The sequence below is a fragment of the Portunus trituberculatus genome, chromosome 46, assembly GCF_017591435.1.
Source record: "Portunus trituberculatus isolate SZX2019 chromosome 46, ASM1759143v1, whole genome shotgun sequence".
NCBI classification, from domain to species: Eukaryota; Metazoa; Arthropoda; class Malacostraca; order Decapoda; family Portunidae; genus Portunus; species Portunus trituberculatus.
The window spans coordinates 9,103,797-9,115,839 of record NC_059300.1 but is presented as its reverse complement, the minus strand read 5'-3'; the positions used below and the strand labels follow the sequence as shown (position 1 = coordinate 9,115,839).

Sequence of the window (12,043 nt, the reverse complement as noted above, 5' to 3'; positions counted from 1 at the left end):
TTATAAGTAGACAGAATTGTGTTTAAGTTAGCTAGGTTTCTCGGGTTAAAAGTAGATAGAATTGTGTTACTTTACCTAGGTTTTTTTTTATCTTAACAATGTAAAGATATGAATGTACATCTTTCTTGGCTGGAGGTACAGGTTCACTCCCTCTGATACACTCACAGCTATACAAAACATATGTAAACCCAACCAGTATGTTATATCATCACCTGAATCAACACAATAACAGCTATAGCTTCCCGATGATCCCACACTAAAACAAACGAAGTGTACAAATGAAACACCCTTATGAAGCAGAACTCACCTGTTGCCATTGCCCATGTCGTCCCTGGCCTCCGCGGTGAGGTAGTGCACAGCCATACTCTCCCTGTCCAGCGCCCCGGACTCCCTCAGGGTGATGAAGCCTGTTTCGGGGTCCATCTCCAGCCTGCGCGACGGGACAAGGAAGGACGTAAAGGTTGGAGAGTAATGAAGATCTAGTGTGCGCGTTATCAAGATTAGGAAGCTGTGTGTGTGTGTGTGTGTGTGTGTGTGTGTGTGTGTGTGTGTGTGTGTGTGTGTGTGTGTGTGTGTGTGTGTGTGTGTGTGTGTGTGTGTGTGTCGATACAATTATAACAACTAACTGGTAATAATCAACGGTATTAATTCTTCACTCCTCATTAAACATTTCCCATCATTGTCACAGATACCTGAAGACTTTGTGCGTATGTGCAACCGTTCAGACCAAGCGCGTATCAACATTATCTTAATTAACCAAACACGTGACTCACTTGTCGGCCAGAGCGCCTCGCAAGTCGGTGTATCTTATGCCCTCAGTACCAAATTTGTCGCTGTCTGGGTCACGCGCTTGAATCCTGGCCACTGTTGTCCCCACCTGAGCGTCCTCGGGGATGAACACCTGTTGGTACATCCATACAGAACAGGTGAGAGCTGACATATCAATAAAAAAAATGAAAAGGAGAAGTTGAAATTAATTGTGAAAAAAAATATATAATTCAATTCCTTATTCATTTTGAACAACTAATGTTAAGTCCAGAAAATCCAAAGGCATTACATAAAGAGGAAAAATGTAAATAAGTTTCGGAGTAATATAAAACACTGGCAGGAAGAATTATGGAAAAAAAAAAAACTGATATAAAATTAGAAATGACATGATGCCGTGAAGGAACGGAAATGGTTATAACGTTCACCGGAGATGGAGCAACACGAAATGTTCTATGAAAGAAAAACTTGATAACAAAAGATACTGGGCGTGTGTGTGATATCTGAAAACAAAGGAAAAAGAACAGGGAGATCTTTCAAATTATATTTTTCGCGTTTTTTTTCCGTAAGGAGAAAATGCAAAGAACACAAAACAGGTCTGTCCGTAGAATTTGAATAAAAATCATACTTGAATAAACTTAAGAAAAAAATCGAAGAAGTAAACTCAACACATCCAAAAAGTTAAAACGACATAGTACTTATTTCACTTTAGGAGGAGGAGGTGAAGAAAATATAGAGACAAACACAATACAATAAAAAAAAAGATGACAACAAGTATATCTCAACATATCAAACGAACAAAAAGGATGCAATATTTTTTTCTCCCAGTGCAGGAGGGAGACCGGAGTACAATATTGACGCACCTCGTAAGACTCTTCGCCAAACGTAGGAAAGTTGTCGTTGGTGTCGCGGATGTAGACAGTGACAAGCGCCGAGGAGGACTTGGGATGCTCGGCCACCGTCTCTTTCGCCACCACCGTGAAATTCACCACTGGAAGACACAAGAAGAGGCGAGGCGCGGATGATTACTTTGGTAGTAGTTAGTATTAGAAGTATTAGTTGTTGTAGTGGTAGTGGAAGTGGAGGTGGTAGTGGCAGTGGTAGTGATAGTAGTAGTAGTAGTAGTAGTAGTAGTAGTAGCAGTAGTAGTAGTAGTAGTAGTAGTAGTAGTAGTAGTAGTAATATAACTTTTTAATATCAATACACCTTCAGTGGAAAAGACTTTCGAAACATAATACAATGTTGAAGAAATGAGAATATCTTATAGTCAATACCCAGTCAATTTCTAAATATAAACGTTTAATTTGCTACTCACATAAGTGAAATAAATAGTGGAAAAAGGACAAATTAGTTCCAAAGATGTCTCGATACATTTTTGATACAGTTCAAATAGTAAGGAGAGGAAAAATAGATAAAGAGAGATGAAAGAGTGAAGGCAATGGTTAAATGTCGCAATAGTAAGATGGACTTCGGGGTTCAGCTCACCTTTGACCTTTTCGTAGTCTAGAAGCGACGGGTTCCTGACGCGGATGAGGAAAGAGGCAAAATTCACCCCTTCAGGAGGAGTCACGCCGAACATTCCACCATCGCCCTCCAGGTACATTTGGAAGGTGCCGTTGTTACCCTGCAGAAGGCGGCAATAAAAGGATGTAAGCACTAAACTGTGACGAAAAAGTCTTCAAAAAAAAAAAAAAAAACTATCCATAATGTATTGAATTTTCACATTTGATAGGAAAAAGATAAAAGAGTATAATAAAAGAACAAAAATGGGATAAAATGTAAGTTGAATTTAAAGAGTATATGGGAAAACTGAACCTTCTGTACACCAAAGCAAGGAACTACAACAGAGACGAGTAACGCAAGCCATCGTGCTCAATGGAAGGCTAGAAGTGCGGCTGAGATTATCTGCTCATGTCTCCTTTATGATGACGTCAAACTCAGGGCGGTTTATGTCCACTGTGACAAAGATGACAAATATTGGTTTACACATTGAAGACATCCGTACACGTGCTGCTGCTGCTGTCTACATTACTACTGCTACTTCCAGGCACCGCCATGGATCAGTATTTTTATTTGTGGTGAACGCTAAATCAGTCAAAATCTCTCTCTCTCTCTGGCGCAATAAGGTGAGCAAGATTACTAAAATAGTCAAACTACAATAAGGTTTCTATCAAGCGACAAAAAGGCTACCTAACTCAGTACTGTGTGCTGACCAATCGACATCTGTAATATAGTCTCATCTGGATGCCCCTGCGCTATGCCTGACAGAGGACTCAACACCTAGACACAATTTTTAGAATGAACTCCAACATAACTGGAGAATCTGATCGCGAAAAGCTACAGGCATATGGTTCTGTCAGTACTTCACTGATGGCTCATCTTGACACATCACATAAGCACACAAAATCATTCTGGTTATGCTCCTGACTGTCACATTATTTCAGAGCTACCCCAGTAACCAGTACTTCCCACCATAGTGCCTTCCCCCGTCACCTCATCATATCATCTAAGTCACTCTTTCCTACCACCACAAGTACAGTCACCTCTCTCGCCATCACCTTCAGTCATGGAATCAGTGGTACTACATGACTCATACATTGCGACGAATTAAATCAATCCAACATACTGCTAAACATAACGATGCATTCTCGCTAGCCGGCGGAATAAACCTCCATCACGTAAGCCGCTCGTGAACCACACTGAAGTATCACAAGGAACAAAATCGAAGCACAAGGGCACAATACACGTAAGCGAGTACTGAGTAACTAGGAAGGGCAAGAGTACGGCTAATGGGGCAGCCAGCCAGCCAGCCAGGTGTGTGCACGTGATGCGGTGCGGTGAGGAAGAGGAGGAGCTAGCTGAGGGAGGCTTAGAGACTTACCTGGTCCATATCCACGACAAAGATATGCCCCTTGAAAAGTCAAAGGAAAATTAGAAGCATATTTACACTAACTACCCAATCAACAAGCACACGGGCACACACACCTGGACCAAATTCTAAAACGTGTGACAAATAAAACCTTTTCCCCAGCTTTCTTCCTTTTACCAGCCACTCCCGTCACTCCATGAAAGTGTTACATCTTTTTTCTCTTTTCTCTCAACCAAAAGCAGCACCGAGCACATCATTATATCTCCGACTGTGTTTAATTTTCCTTAATCTACATTATGTCTTCGCCATCCTTTTTTTCATCAAGCAAATCAAATCACATTCGGAGTATATATATATTTTCTTTGTCATCCTCAACAAAGAATAAGAATACAATTGAGAGAGAGAGAGAGAGAGAGAGAGAGAGAGAGAGAGAGAGAGAGAGAGAGAGAGAGAGAGAGAGAGAGAGAGAGAGAGAGAGAGAGAGAGAGAGAGAGAGAGAGAGAGAGAGAGAGAGAGAGAGACAGACAGACAGACAGACAGACAGACAGACAGACAGACAGACAGACAGACAGACAGACAGACAGACAGACAGACAGACAGACAGACAGACAGACAGACAGAGAGAGAGAGAGAGAGAGAGAGAGAGAGAGAGAGAGAGAGAGAGAGAGAGAGAGAGAGAGAGAGAGAGAGAGAGAGAGAGAGAGAGAGAGAGAGAGAGAGAGAGAGAGAGAGAGAGAGAGAGAGATATGCGCACCTGGTCATGGTCGTACACTTCGGGGATGGCGTCGCCCAGCAGGTTGACGGGACTGTTGTACTGGGAGCCCTCTGAGATCTCCCCGACGTAGTGAGCGGCCTTGAAGGTGGGCGTCTCGTCGTTCACGTCCTCCAGCAACACCGTCACCTCTGTGGTCATGGTGGGCGGCGGGGACACCACCTCGCTTTGCTCCTCCGCCTGGGACACATTCATGCAGATTGGTACACAGGTAATGAATAGATAGGTGGGTAAAGATGGATAAGTAGGGTTAAGGAGGTAGGTGGATAGATGGGTAGATAGATAGATAGGTTGATTGGTACTATAGGTGGTAGCTAGATGGATGACTAGATAAATAGATAGAAAGATGGATGTTTAATTATCCACACACAAAGAGAGAGAGAAAAAAAACTAAAAATAGACTATATCTCCATTGAAAAAAACAAAAAACAAATAACTATACGAAATGTCAAAATAAGTTCACACACACACACACACACACACACACACACACACACACACACACACACACACACACACACACACACACACATATCAAAAATACAAATACAAAAATGTAATGTAGCTACGTGAACAGAACATCAAACTCATTTCTTTCCATTTCAACTCTAACACTAACAAACTGAGCCACAGAAGATGAACGTGTATTCTGTCTTCCTCCCGTTCACCTGTGGAGCAGTTAGTTCGCCCCTCACCTGTATCTTGATGATGAACGCCCCATTGTTGGACAGCGGGCTCTCCCTGTCCAGCGGCCTCCTCACGTACAGCACGCCAGAGTTAGGGTCGAGTTGGAAGAGCCCCTTGTCGCCATCCAAGACAGAGTAAGTGATGCGGTTGTTCACTCCACGGTCACCATCCACGGCCTTCACTGCTCCGCGGCAACCAAACACCGAAGGAGAAAGTGAGAGAAGGACGAAGAGAGAGAAAAAAGAGTTACCATATCAGTAAGCTGTTTCTAAGTCATGCAAGGTAAAATAAATGGAAAACAACTCGCAAAATATCAGGAAGGTTGTATCAGTTAATTTATGCAAGTGATAATTCTGTTAAAGATAATAGTGATAAAGACTCAAGGACACCCACCCTCCAGCACGCCGGAGTTGACGGGAATGTCCTCAGGGATACGGGTGACGGGCGGCGCTTGGATGAACTGCGGCGGCTGGTCCTCCACGTCACCCACCCGCACCACCAGCGCCGCCGTGGCCGTGTTCACCCGCCCGCTGATGGCCCGGTCCACCGCCAACACCTGAGGACCCGAACCAGTGAAATACATTAAAATACATTCTACAATACAATACATTACAACATTTCCGTTTCAATATTGATGGCTAGCCTTTCTGGAGCCGCAAATTAAAATATGATGCAACAAGGAGCGTCATTACATACATACATACAGACAGACATACAACATACAGCATGAATCACTCACTCCCTCACTCACACTTCCTTTAGTCTCAGTGTTTGTTATTTCTTTGAGTTCGTTTGTGCCTCCCTTTAATCATCGCCTTTATCTGCTTCCCTTCGTTTCTGTCACCTTATATTATCATCCGTGCCTTATACTCTCTCTCTCTCTCTCTCTCTCTCTCTCTCTCTCTCTCTCTCTCTCTCTCTCTCTCTCTCTCTCTCTCTCTCTCTCTCTCTCTCTCTCTCTCTCTCTCTCTCTCTCTCTCTCTCTCTCTCTCTCTCTCTCACACACACCATAGTCACCTTTCCTCATCGCTTATTCTCACCCCAGTATACCTCTCTAGGACTCCTTTGTTCCTCCAACCCTCTCGTACCGTTCCAACACGTAAAAATAATGAAAGAGAAAGAGAGAGAGAGAGAGAGAGAGAGAGAGAGAGAGAGAGAGAGAGAGAGAGAGAGAGAGAGAGAGAGAGAGAGAGAGAGACTGCTGCGAGGAGTAAAAAAAAAAAAAGATACAAATAACCCTTCAATTTAAATAAGGAAGTCCATTATTGAAATTATGTACAGAGGAAAGAACTACTGAATTTTTTTACGACTCTTGTTGCTAATATGGAGATGAGGGTTGTGCGGAGGAGGAGGAGGAGGAGGAGGAGGAGGAGGAGGAGGAGGAGGAGGAGGAGGAGGAGGAGGAGGAGGAGGAGGAGGAGGAGGAGGAGGAGGAGGAGGAGGAGGAGGAGGAGGAGGAGGAGGACGAAAAGAGAGAGAGTGATGGCAGAGATAAAGGGCAGGATGCTGGGCAGGTAACCCTCAACAGCATCTCAAATAACAAGGCACAACAATTTTCACTTTTTATGGCTATGGTCAGTGTGCAAACTTCCCCTTCCTGCTGCGGGCGGCGGGAACTTACTGACCCCGTGGTGAGAAAGAGAGACGGGGAGACAGAAAATTAATTGAAGGTCTCAGTTCTCCGACACCTTTCCGTGAACTGGTTTGCTTAGCGGGCCATAATGAACCTCGCTCCATATAGAGGCGGCGCCACCCAGGAACTGATTAATGTGCAGGAAAGGACCACAGTCACCTCTATATCTGATTTTGTTGGTATTGATATAATATATACCGCCTTCACATTAATGATACGGGCAAAAAGAGTAATAATATGCATTTACGATCTTCCCTTTTTTATACTGCAACGAAGAGCTACACTCGTCAGGATTGCTATCAGTGTATAATTACAACTATTCGTACCCGAGAGCGTAACAGTCAAATCACCCACCACAATTGCAAAAGAATTGTTTCCTTTACCTAGAGATTTACCACAGTGTATCAGTGAATCTATCTCGAAGCAATAATAACTAAATGTATCCACGGTATGCACTGCTGGCTCTAATACGAACTAATAGGCGCTATCAACTCATGGTCATCACAAGCCGCGTAGGTAGCAGCGGGCAGGTGTGAAGGAGCATCAGCTGGGGAAGAGGAGAAAACAGGAGCCTTATCCAGCCACGCCCATTCATATCTCCTACCTGGCTACACTCGTACATCACGCTCACAACAGTCACTCACCACGTCCACTAGAATTTACTCGACCAACGGTGTTCATTTTCAGTACTTTAACCTCTTCAGTACTGGGACACATTCTTATCTTGATATTTATGTACGATCAGACCATTTTATTGACATTAGCAAGGGTCTGTGGAAGTCACATGATAAATGGCCAGAGTCTTCACTGTTTTCATTCCCTACATAAGTTTCTGAAGCTGTAAAAAATCACGAAATAGTAAGCAGAATGAATATGGAAACGCGTCATGGTAATGAAGGGGTTAAGGAATTTTTTACCATGAGTGTTGGGTACGAGTATAAGATTTTATTTAGATTAGGAAGTGTCAGAAAATTTATGGCCAGAGTCTTCACTATTTAAATCCCCACATAAGTATCAGAAGTTGTATAAAATCATAAAATAGTAAGCAGAATAAATATGAAAACGCAGCATTTTTTTTTTTTTTTTTTTTTACATTACAAGGGCACTGGCCAAGGGAAAACAAAGTGTTGGAAAAAAAAAAATCCCGCTGGTTGCCAGGCCCTGTTAAGAGGAAAGTAGAAAGAGAAAAACCAAAAAAATTTAAAAGGAGGGTCCAGTTAACGTAAGAGGTGTCTTGACACTCCTCTTTTGAAAGAGTTTAAGTCATAGGCAGGTGGAAATACAGACACAGGTAGAGAGTTCCAGAGTTTACCAGTGTAGGGAATGAAGGAGTGAAGATACTGGTTAACTCTTGCATTAGGAAGATGGACAGAATAGGGATGAGAAGAAGTAGAGAGTCTTGTGCAGCGAGGCCGCAGGAGGGGAAGGCATGCAGTTAGCAAGTTCAGAAGAGCAGACAGCATGAAAACAGCGGTAGAAGACAGATAAAGATGCAACATTGCGGCGGTGACTTAAAGAATCAAGACAGTCAGTTAGAGGAGAAGAGTTGATAAGACGAAAAGCTTTAGATTCCACCTTGTTTAGTAAAGCTGTGTGTGTGGATCCCCAGACATGAGAGCCATACTCCATACACGGGCGGATAAGGCCCTTGTACAGAGCAAGCAGCTGGGAGGGAGAAAAATGGACGAAGACGCCATAGGACACCTAACTTCTTGGAAGCTGATTTAGCAAGAGTAGAGATGTGAAATTTCCAGTTTAGATTTTTAGTGAAGGATAGACCGAGTGTGTTTAATGTAGAGGAGAGGGAAGTTGAGTGTTATTGAAGAAGAGAGGATAGTTGTCTGGAAGGTTATGTCGAGTAGATAGTTGTAGAAATTGAGTTTTGAGGCATTGAACAAAACCAGGTTTTCTCTGCCCCAATCAGAAACAAGTGAAAGATCAGAAGTTAGGCGTCCTATAGCATCTCGCCTTGAGTCATTTAATTGTTGTTGGGTTGGGCGTCTGTTGAACGCTGTTGAATAATGCAGGGTGGTATCATCAGCATAGGAGTGGATAGGGCATTGAGTCAGATTTAGGAGATCATTGATGAATAATAGAAAGAGAGTGGGTGATAGGACAGAACCCTGTGGAACACCACTGTTGATAGTTTTAGGGAAGAACAGTGACCGTCTACTACAGCAGCAATAGAACGATCGGAAAGGAAACTGGAGATGAAGGTACAGAGAGAAGGATAGAATCCGTAGGAGGGTAGTTTAGAAATTAAACTGAAGGGGTTAAAGTGATTGGGATTAATTTCTAAGGTGAAAATTCCTTCAAGCAACATCGTCTTTGGTCTTCATCACGGACAGGTGCGATGGCGAACAATAACATAGTGACAGGTAATGTTGGTTCACTGGTTCATCGGTGCTATGGAAATCATAAGAAACAAAAGCAAAATGGTTCACTTCACTGTTTAACGTCACTCAAACAAGATAAAGAATAGAATAAAAGGAAATATAAACTACCCACAATAACCACAGGAGATCTGAGTATAAACTTGAGTGAAAAATAACCTTAAATAATCAGAATCATACAAGTATATTTTTGAATGACTTCTCTGGTAGCCTCTGGAACGCAATAACTGCTTCTGTATTTCCAATTTCCAACGACTAGACTTCATTTAGGAGGGAGATTTCAAGACATTCATCTCTTTCATTTGGCTAACTCTATCGGACCTTTAAGGGGAATGGCAATTAAGTGAGCCTTTTTTTTTTTTTTTTTTTGTTTCCCTAGGCCAGTTTTCCCTTCTTACATAAAAAAAAGAATAATCTTGTGTATCGTCTCAGCATAATCCTTGAATGAATCTACGTAATCCAGATCATGAAAGTAAAAAAACAAATTGCTTCACCAAAATACTGCAAGGACAAGCCACAAGGAAAAGAGAGGTGAGTGAGGCAAAGGTTTAGAAGCGTCAGCAACATGTGACGCAACAAGCACACACAGACACAGACGCACACACAGACACAGACACACACACACACACACACACACACACACACACACACACACACACGGCGGCCTCACACGACAGATAAGAGGTGTGAGCGTGGCAACAGTTCTCGAGCCGACGAGGTGGGTGTGGAGGTGTGAATGGGGAGATGTGGGGGAGGGGAGAAGAGGAGGCGCACTGGTAAGAGAGGGAGTTAGAGAGGAAGGAGGTGGAAAGAGACAGAGAATAATGAATGAAGACAAACGGAAAGGATAAAACGAGCAGAAATAAAAGAAATACAAACAATGTGAAGAAAACCTGAAGATGATATAAGAGTGACTCGGTGAAGTGGACTGAGCTGCGAGAGTGGAGGAAGAGGGGGAGAGAGGTGGGAAAGGACGGGCTGGGTGGAGGAGGATGAGGACACCTACCCTGAGCTGATAAAGGGATTTCCTCTCATAATCGAGGTCCCCGTTGAGCCTCAGCACTCCCTTTCCGTCCACGGTGTTCACGGTAAACTTCTCCAAGTCACTTTCCGTGTCAGCCTCCAGCCTGTAAATGACCTGCGGGAGGGAGAAGAGCCAAGGATTAGTGGTGGGGGCGAGGACGGTGCTCAGGTGATGAGGTATTACTTAAATCCCAGCAGCTGTAAGAAGACACTGGAATTTCTTTTTTTTTATGCAAGAGGGTAACTAGTCAAGGGAAAAAAAGAAGATTTAAAAAAAAGGCCTACTTAGAATTATAAAATGACTTCTGATACTGTCCTAGTAGAATATAATGGTAGGGAAATAAATCAGTGTTGTTGTTTGGTTTCTCCTCAGTATATGTGGCACAATCAAGCAAGAAAGGACAAACAAACAAGCTTCCCACTCCAGGATGTGACACAGGACTTTGTTATGAAAGTCAAGTATTTTTATCTATCCTATTTTTAAACTCAGGCACTGGTTACAGTAAAGAGCCTCACTGCTTTCCTTGACCCCTGATACTGTAAATGTTCTCTAAGATGCGTCTCATTTATGGTCTCACTGAAGCATGTCAGCCTTTTTGTTATTTTTCAAGAGTTTGACAATAGGTATTCTTCCCTTAGTGTGTGTGTGTGTGTGTGTGTGTGTGTGTGTGTGTGTGTGTGTGTGTGTGTGTGTGTGTGTGTGTGTGTGTGTGTGTGTGTGTGTTGTGTGTGTGTGTGTGTGTGTGTGTGTGTGTGTGTGTGTGTGTTTACAATGTTATTTGCTTCGTGACACTTGTAAAAATGTACCCCATGTTATCAGACAAGATATGATTTTACGGCTTCCAAGAAATGTTTAGCCACACTTATCGCGGTAGACTGTCAAACTTCTAGGACTCCTCAGCGACACTTCAGGAAAGAAAAAAAAAGTATATAACATAACTAACAAGAGAACAAACTAAGAAACTACACAACTATCAAACTAAAAAAGGTAACTAGCAACCTAACCAACCAAGCAACAAACAAATAAGAGAACTATTTAATTTAACCAGTCAATCACTAAACAAAACAATCATCTAATTTCTAAACAAGCCAAAAGACGAATTAACAAAATAAATCAGGCACAGAGCTCATAACTATCCTATGAGAGATATCCCCAGAACAGACACGAAGGAAGGAAATTTGGTGACCATAACACACCACACACGATCGTTCAAGCCCCGGCCCTTCCTTCACTGCTTCAAAAGGCTTTATCTAAATTTACACGAGTTTCTTAAGGTGTTTTTGTGGTTCTGAAGGCAGCGTGACAAGATTTCTACATTATTTACTGGAGAAACACTCTTGAAAACCCCGTCAATCATCTCTGTAACCTTGGAAAATAGTCGTGGCGAGAGAGCAAAGCGTTTCTGCTCTCGTGCCCACAATCTTGAATCTTCAGAATTTTCTACCATCTGGCTAAGACTTCAATGTCACTCTCTAACTAAATTCATCTGTGCTGTATACCTCTCACCTAATTCCTCTGACTATGTAAAATTCTTTGACTATTTGACTTCCAAGGTGGAGCACATCTTATCTCACTTTCCTTTTGCTGAGATCTCCATTTTAGGGATTTCAATGTTCACCACCAGCTTTGGCTTTCATCTTCTTTCACTGACCAACCTGGTGAACAAACCTTCAACTTTGCTATCCTTCATGACCTAGAGCAGCTAGTGCAGTTCCCTACCCGTATTCCTGACCGCCTTGGAGACACGCCCAACATTCTTGATCTTTTCCTAACCTCCAACCCTTCTGCTTACTCTGTTAAACTTTCCTCTCCGTTGGGCTCCTCCGACCACAATCTAATTTCCGTTACCTGTTCTATCACTCCAGTGCAGCCTCAGGACCCGCCTAAGCGGAGGTGCTTC

At 42.8% G+C, this 12,043-nt stretch overlaps 1 protein-coding gene across 1 annotated transcript in view; it reads right to left on the bottom strand.

Annotated features, from left to right (window-relative positions):
- LOC123519704 (cadherin-23-like) overlaps positions 1-12,043 on the bottom strand; it is a 90,688-nt gene that overhangs the window by 32,862 nt on the left and 45,783 nt on the right. Inside the window, exons 4-11 of the mRNA XM_045281205.1 lie at positions 10,126-10,325; positions 5,487-5,649; positions 5,102-5,274; positions 4,389-4,586; positions 2,251-2,389; positions 1,629-1,756; positions 774-901; positions 308-430 (exon numbers count right to left, since the gene is read on the bottom strand). Coding sequence (XP_045137140.1) covers positions 308-430; positions 774-901; positions 1,629-1,756; positions 2,251-2,389; positions 4,389-4,586; positions 5,102-5,274; positions 5,487-5,649; positions 10,126-10,325 — 1,252 coding nt within the window. The remainder of the gene's footprint in view (positions 1-307; positions 431-773; positions 902-1,628; positions 1,757-2,250; positions 2,390-4,388; positions 4,587-5,101; positions 5,275-5,486; positions 5,650-10,125; positions 10,326-12,043) is intronic.